Source organism: Manis javanica, chromosome 1 (genome assembly GCF_040802235.1).
Source record: "Manis javanica isolate MJ-LG chromosome 1, MJ_LKY, whole genome shotgun sequence".
In the NCBI taxonomy this organism is placed as follows: Eukaryota; Metazoa; Chordata; class Mammalia; order Pholidota; family Manidae; genus Manis; species Manis javanica.
The window spans coordinates 143,424,051-143,443,742 of record NC_133156.1 but is presented as its reverse complement, the minus strand read 5'-3'; the positions used below and the strand labels follow the sequence as shown (position 1 = coordinate 143,443,742).

The 19,692-nt window shown below is 43.1% G+C and overlaps 1 protein-coding gene across 3 annotated transcripts; it reads right to left on the bottom strand.

Moving 5' to 3' along the window:
* Positions 1-3,448: 3,448 nt before the first annotated feature.
* ATPSCKMT (ATP synthase c subunit lysine N-methyltransferase) lies at positions 3,449-19,456 on the bottom strand. Of its 3 annotated transcripts, none has more exons than XM_073237887.1 (5): positions 19,349-19,456; positions 13,890-14,179; positions 12,010-12,147; positions 10,731-10,781; positions 3,449-4,385 (listed from the first exon to the last, which is right to left on the bottom strand). In XM_073237887.1, exons 1-5 carry the CDS (start codon positions 19,362-19,364, stop codon positions 4,182-4,184), a joined length of 699 nt encoding a protein of 232 aa, XP_073093988.1. In that variant the 5' UTR covers positions 19,365-19,456; the 3' UTR covers positions 3,449-4,181. The 3 variants fall into 3 exon arrangements, with proteins under 3 accessions (XP_073093988.1, XP_017514309.2, XP_073093993.1); XM_017658820.3 differs by lacking the exon at positions 19,349-19,456 and adding an exon at positions 18,943-19,098; XM_073237892.1 differs by lacking the exon at positions 10,731-10,781.
* Positions 19,457-19,692: the final 236 nt, after the last annotated feature.

Below are 19,692 nucleotides of genomic sequence, written 5' to 3'. Positions count from 1 at the left end.
CCTCACCTGGTGCAGGGCAGGAGCTCCCTGGGCCTCTTCAGGGTACAAACTGCATTCACAGGGGCTCCACCCTTACCACCCCACCACCCCCACTAGGTGGGCCCCCCCGAGTCCCCATCACATCGAGGATTAGGACTTTACAGCTCTGTGCACACACACGTACAGGCCGCAACACAGCTCCCCTACAGGGAACCCTGCCCGAGGCAGGGCAGGCTGAGGGGACTTCCTCCCATCCCATTCCCAATTCCTTCCTGGTCCTGAGGAATCTTCTTCTCCTAGAGACTCCCCCTGGGTTCAGGGACACGGCTGAGGCTCTGTTGTTACTCACCCCTGCCATGTCCCCAGAAACAGAGGCCCCCTGGGATGAGTCAGGCCAGTCGTGAGGCCTGGGTCCAAGTTCACAGACCTCCTGACTGGGCCCAATTCTCCAGTCACCACACTGGGAGTTGGGGGTCCCACCCTGGGAGCTCTCCACACCTCCACAACACTCCAGCACACCTTCTGACCATGCCCACAGTGCCATCTCCTCTGTGCTCTCCAGGCGGGGAGCATGGGCTCATGGGCACCTGCCACCTGCACTGCTGGCTCCCTCGCCATTTGGCTTTACACCCCCATCCCCACTAGGCTGCTGCAGGGTGCAAATAACACCCAGGTAAAAGCAGCTGAAAGACAACAGGGGTTTATTAGTTCACTTAACAAGATGTCCTGAAGCCAGAGGCTCTGGGTTGGGTCAGCAGCTCAGTGGTGTCATCAAAGACCCTGAGCCTTTGCATGTCTCTGCTCCACCAGCCTCAGCATCCTGGCCTTCATCTTCACCTCTCCCCCAGTGGTTGCAAACTGGCTGCTAACTGAGGGCACTGCTGCTTTACAGAGCCTGGACAAAAACAGGTGGGACGCCCACTCCTCAAGCACCTACTTCTTCATAAGACAAAGCTCCCAGCAGACGTCCCCTCAAACCTCCTTGGCAGGAACTGGATCACATGCCCACAGCCCACCCTAATGCCCAGGGGATGCGATCAGACAGCTGGCAGGGCCCATTGTCACATCAATATTCATGGACAATGGGGTCCCTTGCACCTGAAACTCTGGGGATTCTGTTACCAAGGAATAGGGGAGACAGCTGTTGGGCGGGAGCATGCAGTGTCTGTCTGCAAACCTCCCTTGACTAGCCAGCTGGTATCCCCGGCTCCGGGACAGGAGGCCTGGGTCGGAAGCCTGCAGCCTTTGCTGCCCGGGCCAGGTGAGGGGCACTCCACTGTGGCCCACATGACTCAACATCTCAGTAACAGGCTGCTCACACCACAGCCCCAGTAGGTGACAAGGGGTGTGCTTCTTGTCTGTCTGTCAAGAGCTGAGCAGACTCCTACAGTGTGGACTCCTTGCTCTACAAGGACTTCAAGGTCTTTCCAGAATGCGCTCAGCCAAGGCTAACCTAGAAAATACCATGTTACAGCATAAGCTAAGAAGACTCCTGGACTTGGGAACATTTGTTTCTTCACAGCAGGTCTTTTACACCTTTGGCCATCAGGAAAAGTACTTTGGCAGGAGGAGTATCCAGCTGTGTGAGTTAAATGTCAGGAATCTTGCATTTTTTCTACTCTGTTCAGCTGTAACCTGCCATGGTGTAGCCATCTCTCAGCAACATCTGAAAGAGTCTCATTTCGTGTATCTTTTCAACTTGGTTTCACGCACACTTCATGGAGCTAAGCATCTCAAGGAGTCTGAATGCCAGAAAGGGCCAAGGGTCTGGAGAAGCCCACCTGGCCCAACTGGGAATGCAAGGTCACAATCCTGGGGCCGTCCCCATGCTTTTAGAGCAAGCTGCCTGGGACGGCACTGCACTCGTCACTGACCTGAGTCTCAGTGGGGCCACAGGACTGTTCACAGCAGCTCCTGCTAGGCTACATTGCCCCTAAGCCATATTTCTATTCTCATTTTGTGTTTCCTTAACTTCAAATTTTATCAAGTTAGCATTTATTCCTGATTTTAATCTGTGCAGCCATCTTTTAATCCTACTTTTGACATCAAAAATAATACCCATTACCTGCCTGGTGCCTGTGCAAATTTGATCAACAGCCTCAACCTAGTAACCAATGAACATTCAAACCAGCCAGTCAGAGAAGCCACAATAACCTCTGCAAGGAAATTCTTATTGTACAGTTTACTTATATGAACAATTATAAAAATGAATGAAAAACCTTGCAAGCTCCATGAATCCCAACACTTCTTCCATCTGACTCAGGCTGCAGGACTAAGCACCATCTAATTCCTGGGAAGCTAAAGGAGAAACCCCCAAAATAGTAAGCTAGGTATGACTGCAGATGGCCTGATGCCTCTACAAATCCACCAGAAGCAAGTCTGGAAAATTAACAAACACCTCCAAGGCTCCACAAAACACTGCCACACCTCCCTCGGAAGGAACAACGATGGCTCCTTGTCCAAGCATGCCCAGCCAAGTTACAGGGCTGCCTAGAGTGGAAAGTGACACCATCAGGGAGACTTCGTTCTTCATAAGGCAACAGAGGCTATTGGGAAAGGCGTCTATGGCAGCAGCCAGAAACCTGACAAACGCCCACAGCATCCCATGTCGCCAAACCCAACACAAGGCTTCTCTTCATCATCACACTGTTTACCTCTTTCTGGGAACTTCATATGTACTTCACTCACTTATCTATTTCTCCCTCTTTTAGAATTTAAATTCCATGAGACACAGGGCCTGGTATGTATAGTCACCACTGAATTGGAAAAGCTTATTACATAGTTGACACTCGGTGAGTATTTGCTGAAATGAAGAAATAAGCTCCCAGTTGCTTCTCATTTAAATGAAAATTATCAAACTGACCATATTTTTATCAGTTTAGTTAAAGATGCAAACCTTATCACTTTATCGCACCTCTGATGTGACAGTTTGTTGTTTACGTTACAGGTGTATAACTGGGAAGTTCTATTCTTTTCTGTGACGAGCAGGGATTATCTGAGCCACTACTCAGCATCAGTTTTTCAGGTATATGAAGCTGGTCTACTCCCATTCAAAGGTCTTTGCCAGCTTGTCTTTATCCAAATCAGTCAAAGCTCTCCTCACAAATGAGAAATATTAAATAAACAGCTGCTTTCATAAAATAAAGAAGTGACTAGCAGAAATAATCTGCAACCTCTGTGAAGAAGCCTTTCTTTAGTATCTAAAATAGAAAATACCATTTGCAGAGCAAACACTACATGCCACGAGTTTCACAAACTGGTCCCCAGTATCCCCTGTAGAGCACACCATTATCTAGTGCCCCACATCCAGCGCACCACCACCCAGCGCCCATCACCCAGCACCCAGCGAACCACCACCCGGAGCACCATAACAGGGATATGCAGGAAAACCAAGACTCCAGACAATAAGCCATTTGTCCAAGGCCTCCAATAGTCAAGCAGATATATGAACCCAGGTCTGGCTCATTACTCCAAAGCTCATGACTGTTTATTTAACATTAAATTATTACCAACTGATCCACTGTATCATATACTTTCTCTGAATACCATTATTTCATCAAATCCGAGATTCTATCAATAGTGGTTGATACACAGCCACATCACGATGTACAACATCACCAATTAGTTATAAAATACCATCAACTGAAAGGTGCATCACAGTTTCAGAAATGTTACAGTGTATGTGTGCATGCATACACATTTACACACACATATACATCTTAGATTCAATAAAACACAGTAATTCAGTAGCTCTGGGACAAATTAGTCCCAATAAATTTTATAAAATATGAATGCCTAAGTCCATTAGAAAATTAATTTTGCTGTGAAGTAAAGACAGAGATAGATCTTAAGTATGAAGAAAGTTATAGAAAGCTGCAAACATCTGTGGCATTAAATCATATTTTTAATAATGTGAAGAGCTGTTGACATCTTGCCTGCCCAACAACAAGACCATCATTTATTTGTATTTTCATACATCCAAGTGCATGAAACATGAAACAGTAGTGAGCATATCTTTCAGCACATCTCATGAAAAAGGACTTTAAATCTACCTGCTGTTCTTGTTTGTTGTCTCCAAAAGTTAAGGCAATGGTAATTTCTCATTCCATACCAAAGAAAAGTACACTCTCTGTGGAAGACACAGCTGGAGCTCTCTACAAACCCAAAGACCACCAACACTCAAAACACTCCCAGGAGATTTTCTAACTGGATGACCACCAGGAAATGCACGGATCCTCAGGACCTCTTCCACGTCCTCTGAGAGTGCTCATGTCATACACCCACACGGTGTCTATCCCCTCTCCCGCGACCTGGTCTGGAGTCCAGTGTGGGAAAGGGAACCGGCAAGCGATGACTCTAGCATCTTCCTCAAGTTCAAGAGCAAGTTTCTTCTCTAACTGTGGCATCTGTGCATAATGACAGTCATGATTTCAGTGAGTAGTGAGTTGAAAGAAATGATTCCCATATGTCCTTTTCTATTTAAGTGCCTGAAAATACCTGAGCAAAAATTACTAATTGTAAAAAAGATGACTTCAGGGCAAAAATACAATTATCAAACTGCATTAAAATACAGAAGTCACATTAACAACAGTTATATGTCTTCTAGTACCAATTATAAAACATACCATTTTTAACAGATGCATGTCACAGATACCCAGTTTTCTGACTAAAATCATGATGTAGCAGTAATTAAAATGAGAAGCACTTTTAAATTATTTACCTATCCAAACACCTGAATCTGCCCTCTCTTAACTATTTAACACATACTTTTCTACATTTTTAACATCTCAGGAATCAGGATACACCTTAAAACTGACATGATCTTAGAATTATAATTAGCAGTATTTTTTTTCTTTCTCAAGAGCAATGGTGCATCTTAAAATCAATAGCATCGAGACACAGTGAAATATGATTAGACCATGAAAAAAATATGCTCATTCTACCAAGTTGAAAGACAAAAATTTCATAATTCTTTAAGAAAGTATCTATCATACTGATAATTTCTTGATAGTCAACATGACTCAGGAAAAGTCAAATCCTCTTTATTTACCACTTCTGTACCCTTTCCATTACCAATCTACTTGTGAACAGAGTGTTGTTTTGCAAAATACAAAACATAATTACATCAACCAATAACCACTGCTAAAAAAATTTATTTCAGGTCTTAAAAATATATTACCATCTTCACCACCTAAGGTTTTCTTTTCCATTTTCTTGTTTTAATTTGTTACTTTGAAATAATTTCAAAGTTACAGAAAAGTTGTAAGAATAAAACACAAACCTCCTGCATTCCTTTTCCCAGGTTCATCAGTTTTTAAGTTTGTCATACTGGCTGTTTCCAAAGTGCCCTCTTCCCCTCCACCTCATGAACATGGTTCCTAAGCCACTTGAGAAGAGGTTGCATATAACACACACCTTGATTCATAAAATTTCATGTGTTCCCTGAGAAACAGCCCCAGCACAGTTACCAAACTCAGGAAATTTAACCTTGCATTCTGCTAATAATCCCAATCACATTCCTATTTGGTCAAATGTCCCAGTAATGTCCTTTATAACATCTGTCCCCAGTCTAGGATGTCACACTGCATTTGGCTGTAATGTTTCTTTGGTCTCCTGTAATCTGCAACAGTTCCTTGACCTTCTTTTGTCTCTCATGACAATAACATCCTTTAAGAACATGGGCAGTTACTTTGCCAATGGCCCTCACCTTGGGTCCCTCTGATGCTTGCTCCTGATGACTCAGTGTGGCTCCTGGGAATGCCCCATAAGGAGGGCTGTGAACGTCCAGGGCTCCACATCAGATGCCCATGGGGCCCATCCGCTTTGAGGGTAATGGTCACCACTCGGTGAAGGTGATTATCTGGTGTCCCCACAGTGTGGTTACTATTTTTCCTCTATAATGCATGTGTAATTTGAGGGGAGATACCTTGAGACCATGTAAATATCCTGTTACTCATCGAACTGTACCCCCCTAGATGTAGCATTCTTGATGAGTCTAGCCTCAGTCAACTTTGACCAAAACAGTTGCAAAGTGGCAATTTGCTAATTCCATCATTCCTTTTAGACTGACAGTCAGCATTCTACCCAAGGAAGAGTTTTCCCTTCTCACCTGTAAGTATGAACTCCTAGATCCTAATTTCACAAGTGGATTTAATCCACTATTGTCCTTTATATTCTAACATTCAAATTGTCCCAGTTTGACCCCTGGGAGCCTCTTCTAGCTGGCGTCCCTCTCCTTTGGACTTGCCCCCATGAAATACTAAGCACTTCCTTTTATTAGAGCTCAACAAAACATTCCAGGCTTTTCTATCTTCCCTGATGGGATCAACCATTTCTCAAACATTCCTGGTTCCTCTAAAATGGGAAATGATATTTGAAAACCAAGATCTGAGTAAAAACTACTCCCTTTAAAAGTAACCAGTTAAACCAGGACAAATAAATCAATGTGCTTCTATGACATTTTACTCCTGACCTGTATCTTTAAAAAAGTGGCTTGAAAAACTCCTCTACCTGACCTATGACCAGAATGAGCCAAAATTCTGATTCTTCATTACTATCAATATCAAGATAACAAAGAATATTAAAGATAGGATATTTCTATTGTTTTAAGAGCCAGTAAAAGATTACTATTTTACAAAACGAAAAAGTTTTGTTCCTTGAAGGAAAAATTAAATAAGCAAAGAAAGAGACGATATGTGTTCTTCTGAAATATCAGCAGCTTCTTATGGTAATTTTGTTCATGAAAAGGATAATTATAAACTTATGCATTTTACCATTATTTCTTTCTCTTTTACAGTTTCTTTTATTTCCAAATGACTGTCATATGCTGTCAAGATAAACCTACAAATGAAAGGAGCTATTTCAATCATAAGAAATTAACTGACTAAATTACATATAAATATGCAACAATCCAGGTCTTGATATCATACACAAAGAGAAGCAGTAATGTGTCATGTCTGTTTAATGGAATTCAAAATTATTCATATAATTATAGGGTTCAAAGTTACAGGAACTCATCGTTTTCTAATTACATTTTCAAAACTTTGAACATAAGTTGAAACCAGCTCAAAGGCATAAGACTAATCAGCCATGCCCATAGGCAGCTTTGAGCCACTTGATCGCTCCCTCGCCCCTGAAATGCTGGCTTCACCTGACTTCTAGGTATCCTTCCCCCACTTCCCTCCCCCCCAGCTCCTCCCCTCAGGTCCTCGGCTGGGTGCCCCTCACTGGTTAGTCAGGGCTCAGGCCAACAAACCCGCCATACAGCCCACCCTCCTCCTGAGCCCAAGGCCCCCAGCACCCAGGATTACAACTGACATGTCCACACACATTCGAATTCCACACGCCCCAGATTCCAGATCTTCCCCCAAACTGCTCTGCCTGTAGTTTTCCCAGCCTCCAGCTGCTCAGGCCAAAGGACTCGGCCTGCCCTTGGCCCCTCTCTCTCCTGTGTCCTACACTGGATCTGGGGCTCTTCTGTTGGTTCTTCTGTCTTCGTGATGCATCTAGAATTTGACCACTTCTCACCAGCTTGTCCAGCCTGCCCATCACACTCCGGGTAGGATGCTTGTAAGAGCTCATACCTGATCTCCAGCTTCTTCTCCCAGCAGCCTGGGATCTTTTACAGCTCAGCCACTTCCTCCCTGCTCCTCTCAAACCAGCCCTGTTTCTTGCCCAAGGAGGGCACAGTGCCCCTCCCACCAGCCCACTCCTCTCTGACCACCCCCACCTCCTGGCTGCTCCTGAAAACAGCAGGCACACACCTCTCAGTGCCTTTGCAGTGGCTGTTCCTCTGCCTGGAACACTCGCCCTCACTTCCCCACACAACTAACTGGTGTCCCCTCACCTACACCTGTCCCCTCTTTAGGGACACTGTCTCCACCCCACCACCCACTTACTCTGCCCCATGGCACGTATACCCTAGTGTCACACATCACATTTCATTCCATACAGGGATCTCACTCCTTGCCTGCTCTCCCCACTGGCATAAAGCACCCCCAGGCAGGGATGGTTTTCCTTTTTATTCGTTAAGGATTCCACGTGACTAGAACACAATCAGTCGCTTAGTGGGCCCCGGATAAACACCTGTTGAATGAATGAATGATCAATCTTCTCTATCAGAACATGATGATAATATTTTCATTCATCAATTCATAACAAGATTTGTAACTAATATTAAATTATTCATTCTTTGAAGTTATGGAATTTAATAGCCCACTTGGAAAAGTGCACCGAACAGGCATGCTTATGGCACATTTCTTCACTCACTTAACAAATGTTGCCTGAGGGCCCACTTTGAGTGGGTGCTGCCATGCTGCAGCCTGGCAGTGCAGATGAAGTGCCAGCCCTCAGGAGCTTACCATGCCAACGCTATCAGGCAAGCAAATGAGCAAGAGCTCACTGTGGAGAGGGAACATGCGCTGGACAAGTGAAAACAATGATGGCTTCTCAGAAGAAGGGACATCTGCCCCGTGCGTGGCCAGTGGGTCATAACTAGCCCAGAGCTGAAGACTGAAGTTGGAGAAGACAGCCCCACATACAAAGGAGGCCTGGAGCCCACAGGACAGAGGGTGAGGGAAACAGAAGCCACTCCAGGCCAGGCCTCCAGACCATGAGGAGGGTTTGGGCGTTATCCTGGCTACTTATAATCAGGAAGAAGTCATAGAAGTCATAAACAAGGACACAACTGATCTGCTCTACAGACTGAAAAGATGCTCTTGGCACCTAAGTGTTAACTGTGGGTATTTACCATCTCAGTAATGGACTTACCAGATCCAAATGGGATCCTGCATTAGTATCACATCAGATACATGCCTGTGTTGCAATGTTAGGGCAGCTCTAATTTCAAGCCCCAATTGCACTGAGTTGCCAGGAACAATCAATACCAGAAGCAGAGGTTTCTTCCTCTCAAGTTCCCCAAGCAACTCCGGTCTCTCTCATGACCTATGTGTGCTTCAGCTGCACAGGAAACATGTCATGCCTCATTGGTTTTGTTGAGCCACCTAGCCATTACTGGATGACTGTGTGTTCAGAGAAGAAAATGCATTTAATGGAAGACCATAAGGTCGGGCCCAGGCAGGTCAAAGGACTTCCCAGGGCTCACAGGACTCGCCGAAGCAGACCTGCCCCCGGACCCCACAGCTGGCACTCGCCCCTGCTCTGCCTCCATGTAGGGGAAGCCCTCCACAGGGAGAACTGGGCCTTCCACACCAACAGAAGCCAACTGGGCCTCTGCACCCAGGGTCAGGGCACCTGTTTAGAAAGGTGCACATTGGCTGAATCCCTCTTATCCCAGGAACGTGAGTGGTTCCTGTGTTTGAGCTGCTCCCCTGTTGGGGGGAACAGTGAAATATTGCAAGTTCCTTATTTAAAGTTTCTCTACATATAGAATAATGGACAGTAACCGTAAAAGCATAATGGCGCTTTTATTTCCCTTGAGTGAAGAGCCCCAAAAACTGGCAATACTCCCAACATGGTAAGAAGCACAGGAGTTTGTTCCCACGGGTTTTGTGGCACTGTGACCACCGAAGGCCACTGCTGCCCCCCACTGGTACAGAGGTGCAGCACACCTCAGGACATCATAAGGCATGGCCGGACAGAATGAACTCCCAGTACATATCAACTTTCTGCTTTTTATAAAGCATGGATTTCAGATTAAAGTTATTTGCTCCAATTAAATTGCAGTTATTTGCTGTAAAATGCTAATTATTCTAAAGGAATGCCCACATACCCTAAGTAGTGAATTATCACCTTATTCCACAGCAAGTCTATTGATCCCAAATTGTTTAAGGGACAAGGGAGCATGCGTTCTACCTCTCTTTATTCCTGTAACTGGAAACACCTTGGCTTCATATCCACTTTAGGCTTACTGAAAATTATGAACATACAGAATCCTGCAAGAAAATGTAGCAAAAGCTCTTCTAATCAACTTTAGAAAAATAAAATGGAATTGCACTGAAGGTCCCAAGAGTGAGAAAAATTTGTCAAGCACTGAAATATCTTACACAAAAATTAAGGTATGAAGAAGAAAACAAAACAACAAAGTAAATCTCCCTTTTTTGTAAATTAAAAACCATATCAGTTGAATACTGGCATTTCAGCAAATACCCAATTTCACCAAGATTATTATGGCTACAATTACAGACTTTGAAAAGTAAAAAGGGATTTCTTTCTATGGTCTATAAAACAGCAATTACAATAAAAACATCCCATTCTGGTCAGCTTTCCAAAGGCTAAATTTAGGACCATTTTAAGTTCAATGCTGCAGTATCTTCACCTTTGAAAGACTATAATCAAAGTTAATGCAAGTCAGTCAACTGAGGTTAACTGAAACTAGTCAATCCTTATCCAGCCTGAAAATTATCTTACTGCAAATCAGAGGAATGATCAATTCAAAGGAAGCATCCCATTAACTTTCCCAAGTGACTTCTGATGTAAGTGAATGACCAGGAAAATCTCCAACTACATCAGCCACTGGGAGCACATAAAAGCAGTTTGCAGACTGGAATTTTTAGGGCTGAGATAGATAATGGAGATGTTCCTCTGAAGCCAAAGTTTAAAGGAAGTGACTGAATCTTTCATGTTAAACTTTAAGGTCCTGAAGTATTTTGTTAAACACTGAGCTAAAATGCGATGCTCCTCCGCATCTCTGAGACGCTGTCACTTGCAAAGAGAGGTGGTCTGTTAAGCTAGAAGGGCCCTCAATATAACCTAAAACCACACAACCCTGGGACAGAAGAGCGGAGACTCACCATCTGAGGCACACCAAAAATAACAACGTTTGAGTACTGTGAAAAAGTAACCTAGAGGAGAGAGAAAACAAGGCATAGATGCATTTTAAAAAGCCAAACATCAAGCTTTACTTTTGTTTCAAAATGAGTAGCAATTTTCCATTTCAGCACATACTAGGTTTTCACAAAGAATGGCCACCTTCAAGACTGTACAAGGAAGAGGGTACCATGTTTACACTCTGTTCATGTTGGTTCAATCGATGGTGCTTTTCCAAATGCTTCCCTATCAATCACTTTATCTCACCCTCAGGGCCCCTCCAGGAGGGACCCGCCCCAGGGTCATCTATCAGAAAGGAACAGCTAGTCCAATGACTCGCTGGTGGCCCAGCCAACCTGCCTCTGGACATCTGTGCTCTGCCCACATTTTCCTGCTCTACTCCACTATACATCAAACCAGCCTAGCAAGAATTGAGGGAACTCAGAACCACCTGTTTTTCATACTGAACCATTCTTAAAATTCTAGTACCCCTCCTCTTCTCCAAAATACTAAGTAAAAAAAATGCAATGAAATAGTCTTTAGTTGAAAAACTGGGGGGGGGAGAGTGCTTTGCCAGTCAAAATTCTTATTGCCCAGTAAAAGTCTCATTTACTCTATAGAGAGATCGTTTATGTACATAGGGTATAAAAAACAATGCAAGCAAGACTCAAGTGAATTTTTATAAGCTACTGATGACAATATTACAATGTGAAATTCTTATTTAAGAAAAAGTATTTTATGGAGTAAAGCAAAATTACAGGGTAGTTTTTTTACGGTACAAATACACTGGGAAGTATCTTATGCTTTATGAAGACCAGAAGGAACAAGGACAGCATGGCTGGTGGGTTCGTTCTTGTCTCTCACACCCATCTCTCTGTAAATACATGCACATGCACACACATGTACACACACGTGCACACAGAAATCTACTATTTACCAAGAATGACATTAGCAAGTTAATACCTATACTACAATTTATAAGATATCCAAATGGAATAAAAATCTCATCATTTTGTAATAAATAGAATTTTTTCAATTAAGCAAATATATTGAGACTCACATGACCTATTATGCAAAAACATCAAGCTTCTACCCTAGAGTCTAGTCAGTTTGTAAATCTATCCATTTAAAAGGTGTTCAAATTACGCTGAAATACACACTTGTATTTTAATTATTTTTCTTTTCCTTTTTCAGTTCTCCAGTATAGATTAGATTATAAAGTTTTGGTTGGTGTTTCCTTTGACCATTTTCTGCCTTACATACCTTCCACAAATCTGAAATATAAAATGTGGCAGAGTTCTGCACCCCTTCTCGCCAAGCACAGTATCTGGAGTACCAAACCAGCCACGGGTTCAATTCATAACCAACTGCTGTGAATCCTTCCTTTGCAGCTGCTATTACCTGTGGAAAGAGGCCGGGATTTATTCAAGAGAAGGAAAACATAGACTTGTCAATGATAGGGACACTTCCTATTTATGGTCTATTACCATAAAACAATCAATCAAAAGGCACCTCCGTTATTCCAGACACCATTTAAAGGTAAATCTCTAAAGTTGTGTGGCTTTGTGGACAAGTTAGGGCCAACCGATTTAAGCTCAGTTATCATGTTTTTGTCAAAGATTTCACCTTGAGCATCAGAACAGAGATCTGGTTTGCTCTGAACAACTGCACACTGACTCTGCACTGGCCGTGCCCTGTAGGTCTGGCATCAAACTGCTGGAAAATCTATGCCTCTCTCCATCAGAGGGCAGCAGGGGGCAAATCAAGTCGGCTCGGAGAATGTTTCCTGAGCTATTAACACTCAGTAAAAACAACCTGTCAGTGAAGAACTTGCAATTAATTACATATTTCCTTAGTATTTAAAGAATACTCACTCAAAACTGAAAACAAGTAAAAATAAAATGCAAGTAGTCAGAATAAAGACAACTGCAGAATGCTACCAGCCTCCATAATGTGGAGGGGACAGTGGGCTGGTCCTGGAGTCTCTCTGCCCGTTTTTTTTTTTGCCACCCCTCTTCAAGGGAGCATCCTGGAAGGAGCTGCCCCACCTGCGTCATTTCCCTAGTTACTATAATGGTGCCCCTTAGGAAGGAAACCACTTTATGAGAAACCAGAGATACCAAAGCATTCAAATATGGATTTTAAAGCTTCCTCCTGAATAATACATACACCTCCTGATGTCTTAAAAACAAAACAAGTCACTTTTTGACGACTTCCCAATTATTCCGGGTCATCACGTTGGAACTGCAGGAGCTGGTGGAAGGCATCACAACCCTGCTGATCTCAACGTTTCCAGTACACTAGCCTTGACTACTGCTATCCTCACTTTCTGGTTCATCACTGGATGGAGACCTAAGGACAGTGCCACCTTGCCCATGGAGGGACATGCTCTGGGACACACAATGGCCAGTCAGTGACCCTGCATCTTTATTTATAGGTTCTCAGCTGGGGTCAAAGTGAGTTGTCTCTAAAAATCTGATCTTTGGATAAGCAAAAGTTAATGCACTGGGCTTGTCCCTATTTTTTTTTGTTGTTATCATGAATCTACAATTACATGAAGAACATTATGTTTACTAGGCTCCCCCCTTCACCAAGTCCCCCCCACAAACCCCATTACAGTCACTGTCCATCAGCGTAGTAAGATGCTGTAGAATCACTATTTGTCTTCTCTGCTGCACAGCCCTCCCCATGCCCTCCCCCCGACATTATACATGCTAATCTTAATTGGGCTTGTCCCTATTTTAACCCTGTATTACTCCACAGGAATTATTATGCATGTGTAAGTATAGATAAATGTAAAAAAGCACACATTTCTATTAAACTCCAGATTTAACATGTTTCCTCTAGTCATGTCACCATTGGCCCATGTTTTTAGTGGACAATTTCACAATTACCCATTTGTTCCTTTTATATAGCAAATCTACAGAGTACTTTCTCCTTTAAGAAAAAATTAAATCTGAGAAAAATAAATTCCAATTCACGATGGAGGGTTTGACAGCTTGGCCAAACACATACAAAATCATTGACTACTTTATTGATTTATTAAGCTGCCAAATCTAGCAAGTCTTTGCAAAGGCATCACAAATATGAAGCAGAGACTTTAACTCTGGTTCCAAACCTTAAGCTATCTTAGCACAACTCACAACGCGCCCGTCGCCACTACCAATGTCTACGAGGGATCCTCTTCTGCACTGCAACATTCTCACTACATTTTCAATCTGCTTTGTAGTCGCAGGTACAAAAGGCAAACAGATTTTCCGGAGGGCTGGCATTATAAACGGTGTGGCCACTGCATATAAGGCCACCAGTGTCCCACCAATGATCCCAGGAAATATGAACCCCCAATTGTTTGTCTTCAAATTGTTGGCTTCAAGACTTGTAGGTAGAACATATCCTGGCTGCCTTTCTTCTTCAGGTGTTTCTGGGGGTGCACCTAGATTGAGAGCAAGCAGAAAATACATATGTAGCACCAAATCTGAAATCCAAAGTAATATTTTTTTCTAACAAATCTTGACAAGCTCATGCTTTTTTAAGGGAGGATAATTTAGCTGAATACAATCTAAGTTATAAATGTAGAATTCTACAATGAGTTCCAAATTCCATCAACTGAATTAAAGTATTTCAATACTAATGGAAAACTAAAATCTTTTCCTTCCAATATTCTGATTTTTCATCTTTTAAGGAGTCATCCTTAGAAAACAATGTATTCCTATCTATTTGGTATTTTATGAATTCATTATTTATTAATAGAAATGTTAGCCATGAACTCCATATTTTTATGGTTCAGAACAAAGTTTCATAAATAAGCATGAAAAATGTCTAATTATTACCCTATTTCAAATAGAAAGATTCCACATCAAAATTGGTCAGGCATCTATAATCCAGATGCACAAATACAATTTTGAATTAGTAAAGGAGACAAATACCAGCTTTTGCTAAAAATCTTAAGTACGGAAATAGATTTTTAAAGAAAATCCAAAAAAGAACATAAATACACTAATCATTTCAGTGTTCTCACAAGTGAGGAATAAAGCAAACTCCAATCACTGATTGCAGAGAAATGAATGGTACCTTAAATCTCCTCTTAAGTTTTATCTTATAAAGTGCATTCTTAAGAGGAACCCAAGTTTGGGGATCAAAACTGACTTGAAATAGATTTTGAAATGATTGATGATCACAGCATGGTAGGCAAGAGCAGGACCCCTCCTGAGGGTAAGCTCTGGGCTCTGCACCTGGCTAACAGCAGGACCCCTCACTTCCCTGAACCTGTTTCCTCTTCTGTAATGCGAGGACCCTGGGATCACTGTTCGGCCCTCAGAACAGGGCCTGGCCCCCAGGGCGCAGAACACACACTGACAGTAGCAGCTTTGCTATTATTTATCCCCTGCTGACCACACGCTGACCCCCACAGGGAACAAGACAGCCTGCCCTGAAGCAGTTCACTGTCTAGTTGAAGAGATAAGACCAAAAACACAAGAACTGTAGGAAACAGGAGAGAGAAGCAGCTGGGAGGACTCCTGTCCTGGGGGATTCTCATCAATGGGAGACATTAATGTTCAGTTTCAGTCATTAGAAAGCCATTCCAAAGGCCCACTGGATTAGTCTCCTATTGCTCCTGTGAGAAATTGCCTCAAAGAGGCTTAAAACAAAATGTGTTCATCATCACAGAGCTCCAGAGGTCAGATATCTGAAATGGGTTGGCGGCCCTCGTTGCCCCTGGAGGCTCTAGGACAGGACGGGTTTGCTTGCCATTTTCAGCTTCTAGAGGCTGCCTGAATTCCCACTCCAACCTAGGCCTCCATCGTGACATCTCCTTCCCTGACTTTTCTGCCCACCTCCTTCATGGGGTCCCTTGTGATTACACTGGGCCACCCAGACAAGCCAGATAACCTCCCTGTCTCAAAGTCCTACCTTCATCCCATCAGCGGAGTCTCTGATGTAACACAGTCACAGGCTCCAGGGATTAGGACATGAACCTATCTGGAGGGTCATTATTCCACCGACCATCCCCTCGAAACGTAGTGATGTTATAACGTGGTGAGGTACAAATCTGAACAGAGAACACACAAAAAGCTGGGCCACCGCAGTGAGTCACCACTCCAGGGCAGCACTGAGCAGCCACCAGTATCTCAAACATCATGGAGCTCTGTTCTTGACACCTGAAGTTCTTCTACAGGGAGTTTTAAACTTGGCTTCATAGTGGAAAATCAACTCACAAACAACAATAAAAATCTATGGTTGGTGCTGGTGATGGAGGTAAAATCAAAGTAAAGTTTAGGAAGATGAGGGTGTTTGATAGAAAGTAAGTTTAAATACATTGTTACACTTTTCAGCATTGTACAGAAGAACTTACATGCTACGGTAGTAGACACGCACTTTTTTTTTAAGTCAAGGCAATCTGTCATATCTTGTAAAATTACCCTGCAGGCATTCCAGTTGTACAGAATAGTGTTTCAAAGGATTTGCATGATACAGCTCAGGGGTCTCAGAACTTAAAACAGTTGTGGAACATTAGGTAAGTGTTTGCTGAGGCTTAGTTTTTCACCTAAAAGATTTAGAAATAGTACTATTCCCACAGGGTTATTGGGACAGTTAAATAATAATGCATATAAAGCACTTACCACAGGACTGAGAGTAGGTGATGGCTGTTAGCTGCCAATATTATTTTCAATACTATCAGGGGAGCTCCAGAATTCTGAACAGCCTATTGAGATGTAATTTATATACCATACAATTTTCCCACAGTTTAAAGGTTTTTAGTATATTCATTGACATGTATAATCACCACCAGTCAATTTTAGAACATTTTCATTACAAGAAACCCCTTAAGCTTTTGCTATCCTCCACCCATCCTCCCCTTCAACCCCCAGCCCCAAGCAAACACTAGTCTACTTTGTCTCTCCAGCATTCCTCTTCTGGACTTCCACAGGAGTGGAATAGAGCATTTTTATATATATTGCATTTTGTGGTCTTTTTTGACTGACTTCTTTCACTTAGCATAACGTTTCAAGATCAATATATCAGTACTTTATTCCTTTTTGTGGCCAAATAATATTCTATATGTGGATATACCACTCTTGTTTATTCCTTTTGTCTGTTAGTGGACAATTCCTCTAAAGTCAGCATAAGCCAGTAGACAACAGTTGATTAGACAATCATGAGTCAGACAATACAAATTCTGTTTCACCTGTGTAGACATGTACACTTCAACTTGACCAGCAAAAGGTAAACACTAAAGAGCTCCTGTCTTCAGGACCTCCCATCTAGCCCATCTCCGATGGAGACAGACACAAGTTGTGAGAAATGCTCTAACACATACAAATAGTTGTGGGAATATGGGGGGAGATGGAGGAAAGACAGATCCCAGTGATGGAACCAAAGGGTGTTGGCAGAGACAGAATTTGAGCTGGAGGTGAGGGTGTTGGAACAGGGCCATTCTCAAAAAACGGAAGTCTTCAACAAGGCATGGAAGGTGGGGAAAGCATTTGCTGAGCACAGAGTGGGAGACAGAACAGCAAGGCAGATGGGAGACCTTGATGGCTAAGCTAAACACGTATTTTTTCTTGTGCACTAGGCTGAAACTTTTTGAGCAAAGTCACTACAATATTTGTTTTTAAGAAAGTCACCACCAGCAGAGCATGTCCCTTGAAATGACTGAATTTTCTACCAACTTTTTATACCTGCAAGTCTTTCAATTTGACTAAGATGTGTATGAGTTTTTTAATAATTTATGATGTAAATCCAATATATGACTACATTGTTACCTCCATTCAATAAGAAATGTATTGACTTTATGAGTGAAAACCAATCCCTAAAGATTCGAGACTAAAATGAAGACTGTTTCTACAAACTTCTAATTCTTTTAAGGCAACTTGTTTTAAGATTATGTACTATGATATAAATCAATGACAAAAGATTGATTTTTGTCCCACGTGCTCTTTGCAATATCAAGCCATTCCATTAGATAAAAGCTGTGATGGCCATTGGCTATTTCTGCCGAGCACTTGGGAGTCAGTGCTTGAAAATAAAGGACTCAAGAGGTGAACTTCTTTTCTCTCCAAGCTTGTCTAGTTACTGACTTCTGATTAACAGCTGGAAAGCTCAATTTCCAGTGACAGACCTGCATCAGCTAAAATGAGGCAGTACATGAGATGTACAAAAGGTACTCAGGATTCTTACCAATTTCAAGCCAAAAGACAAAGGCCAGGGAAAAACAGGACTGTTAGGAATTGTGACCAACCATGTGTGTTTAAAGTCCAGTTTATATTTGAATCATCATATTGAAGGACTGTTTATTGTGTACTTGCATACATATACCTGTTGAAAAACTACAGCATGTATTTAAGTCCCTTTGTATTTTTTTGTCCGGTAAGAAGTCTTTCTTGGACAGGTCTAGTGTTATTTATATCCGTTTTATGCACAGCACCCATTGATATGAGAAAAAAACTTTCTTTCCCCGTGCTTTAATAGCAAACAAACTGCACAGAAGACATCATTAGACGTTTCCAGTATTTCACAACAATCTAATGACCCAAATGGATCACAGAATTCACCATTTTAAATGAGGAAACACTGACCTGGTCAAGCTAAAGGAAATTGAGACCTGACTCTAAAGTCCAAAATGTCCTTGGAGCATCACTCTAGATAAAGTTTAAGTAGGCCAAGCATCAGGAGAGGTTAAATGATCACCAACCAGTCAGTGGCAGAGCCACTTCTTGACTTTCGGACAGTTAAGTGTTATAATCTGCATATCTATTTCAACATCTGAGTATCTAAGTCTAGAAATAACACAGCATGGGTAAATCGGTGTTCTATGGCCCTTGAAGAACAGGGCACCTGGAAAACTATTAACAAATAAACCTAAGCCTATAACATACTAGGTTGTGATTAGTGTTCTGAAGAAAAAGCATCGGAAGGGATGTAAAGAGACGAGTACTATTCGGACAGGGTTGCCAGGAAAGGTATTTCCAAGACAGCACAACACAGGGCTTAAGAATGGGGCACTTAGTTCTTAACTGTGCCAGTGTGCTTACTAAGCTGTACAACTTTTGAGCAGGCTACTCGACCATTTGCGCAAAATGGGGATTTCAACATTTAAGCCTTGCTGGGGGCCTGGCACTATTCTCCCTGAATCCGTATACAGCGGCTGTGTAAGGTAGAAGCTACTGTAATTATGCTATTTCTGCGGGCAAATACCTGAGGCACACAGAGGTTGGTCAATTACCCAGAGACACAGCTGGTACGTGGCGGCGCTGTGATTCCCACCCATCCAGAGTGACTCCAATTATCCCCTAAGATCGTGCCTAAGGACTAGGCGAGTTATTTGCCCTAAAACACTCGGAATAGTTAGCGGCAGGGAGATACCAGTAGCAGCCAACGCACCCGCCACCCACACGCTGACAACGCGGCACCCGGGAAAGCGGCGGGGGGGGGGGGTGGGCACCGTGCACCGAACGCCGGACTCCGAACGAGAGCGGCGGCCAGCGGCTCCCACGCCTTCCCGCACACCACACGCACAGCCGGACGGCAGACACCAGGGCCGACTGCCACCCCAACAGCGCCACCGGCGTCCCACCAGGCCCGCCCCGCCCTGCCGGCTCACCTCCTCCTCCCTCCATCGCGAGATTTCTGGCAGTTTCGGCGGGTGAGGCAGGGCGGGAGAGAGAGACACCCCCACCCCCGCAACCCCCACCCACACACACACACACACAAAAAAAAAAAAATCCGGAAGTGGATTATACCATCTTCTCGGAGTAGGGGTAGATAGGAGGTGAAAATAATGCTCTGAGTAAATGAGTTCTTGGTTGGGACCCACTACCCAGAAACTCACAATTGCCTATCTTTAAGAAATGACTGTATTACATCTATCTTAGACTGTGGGTTCTAAAAGTTCCCGTGCTCGCGTTTGAACTTCCCCACAGCTTCCTGCATGATAGAAGTTTCCGA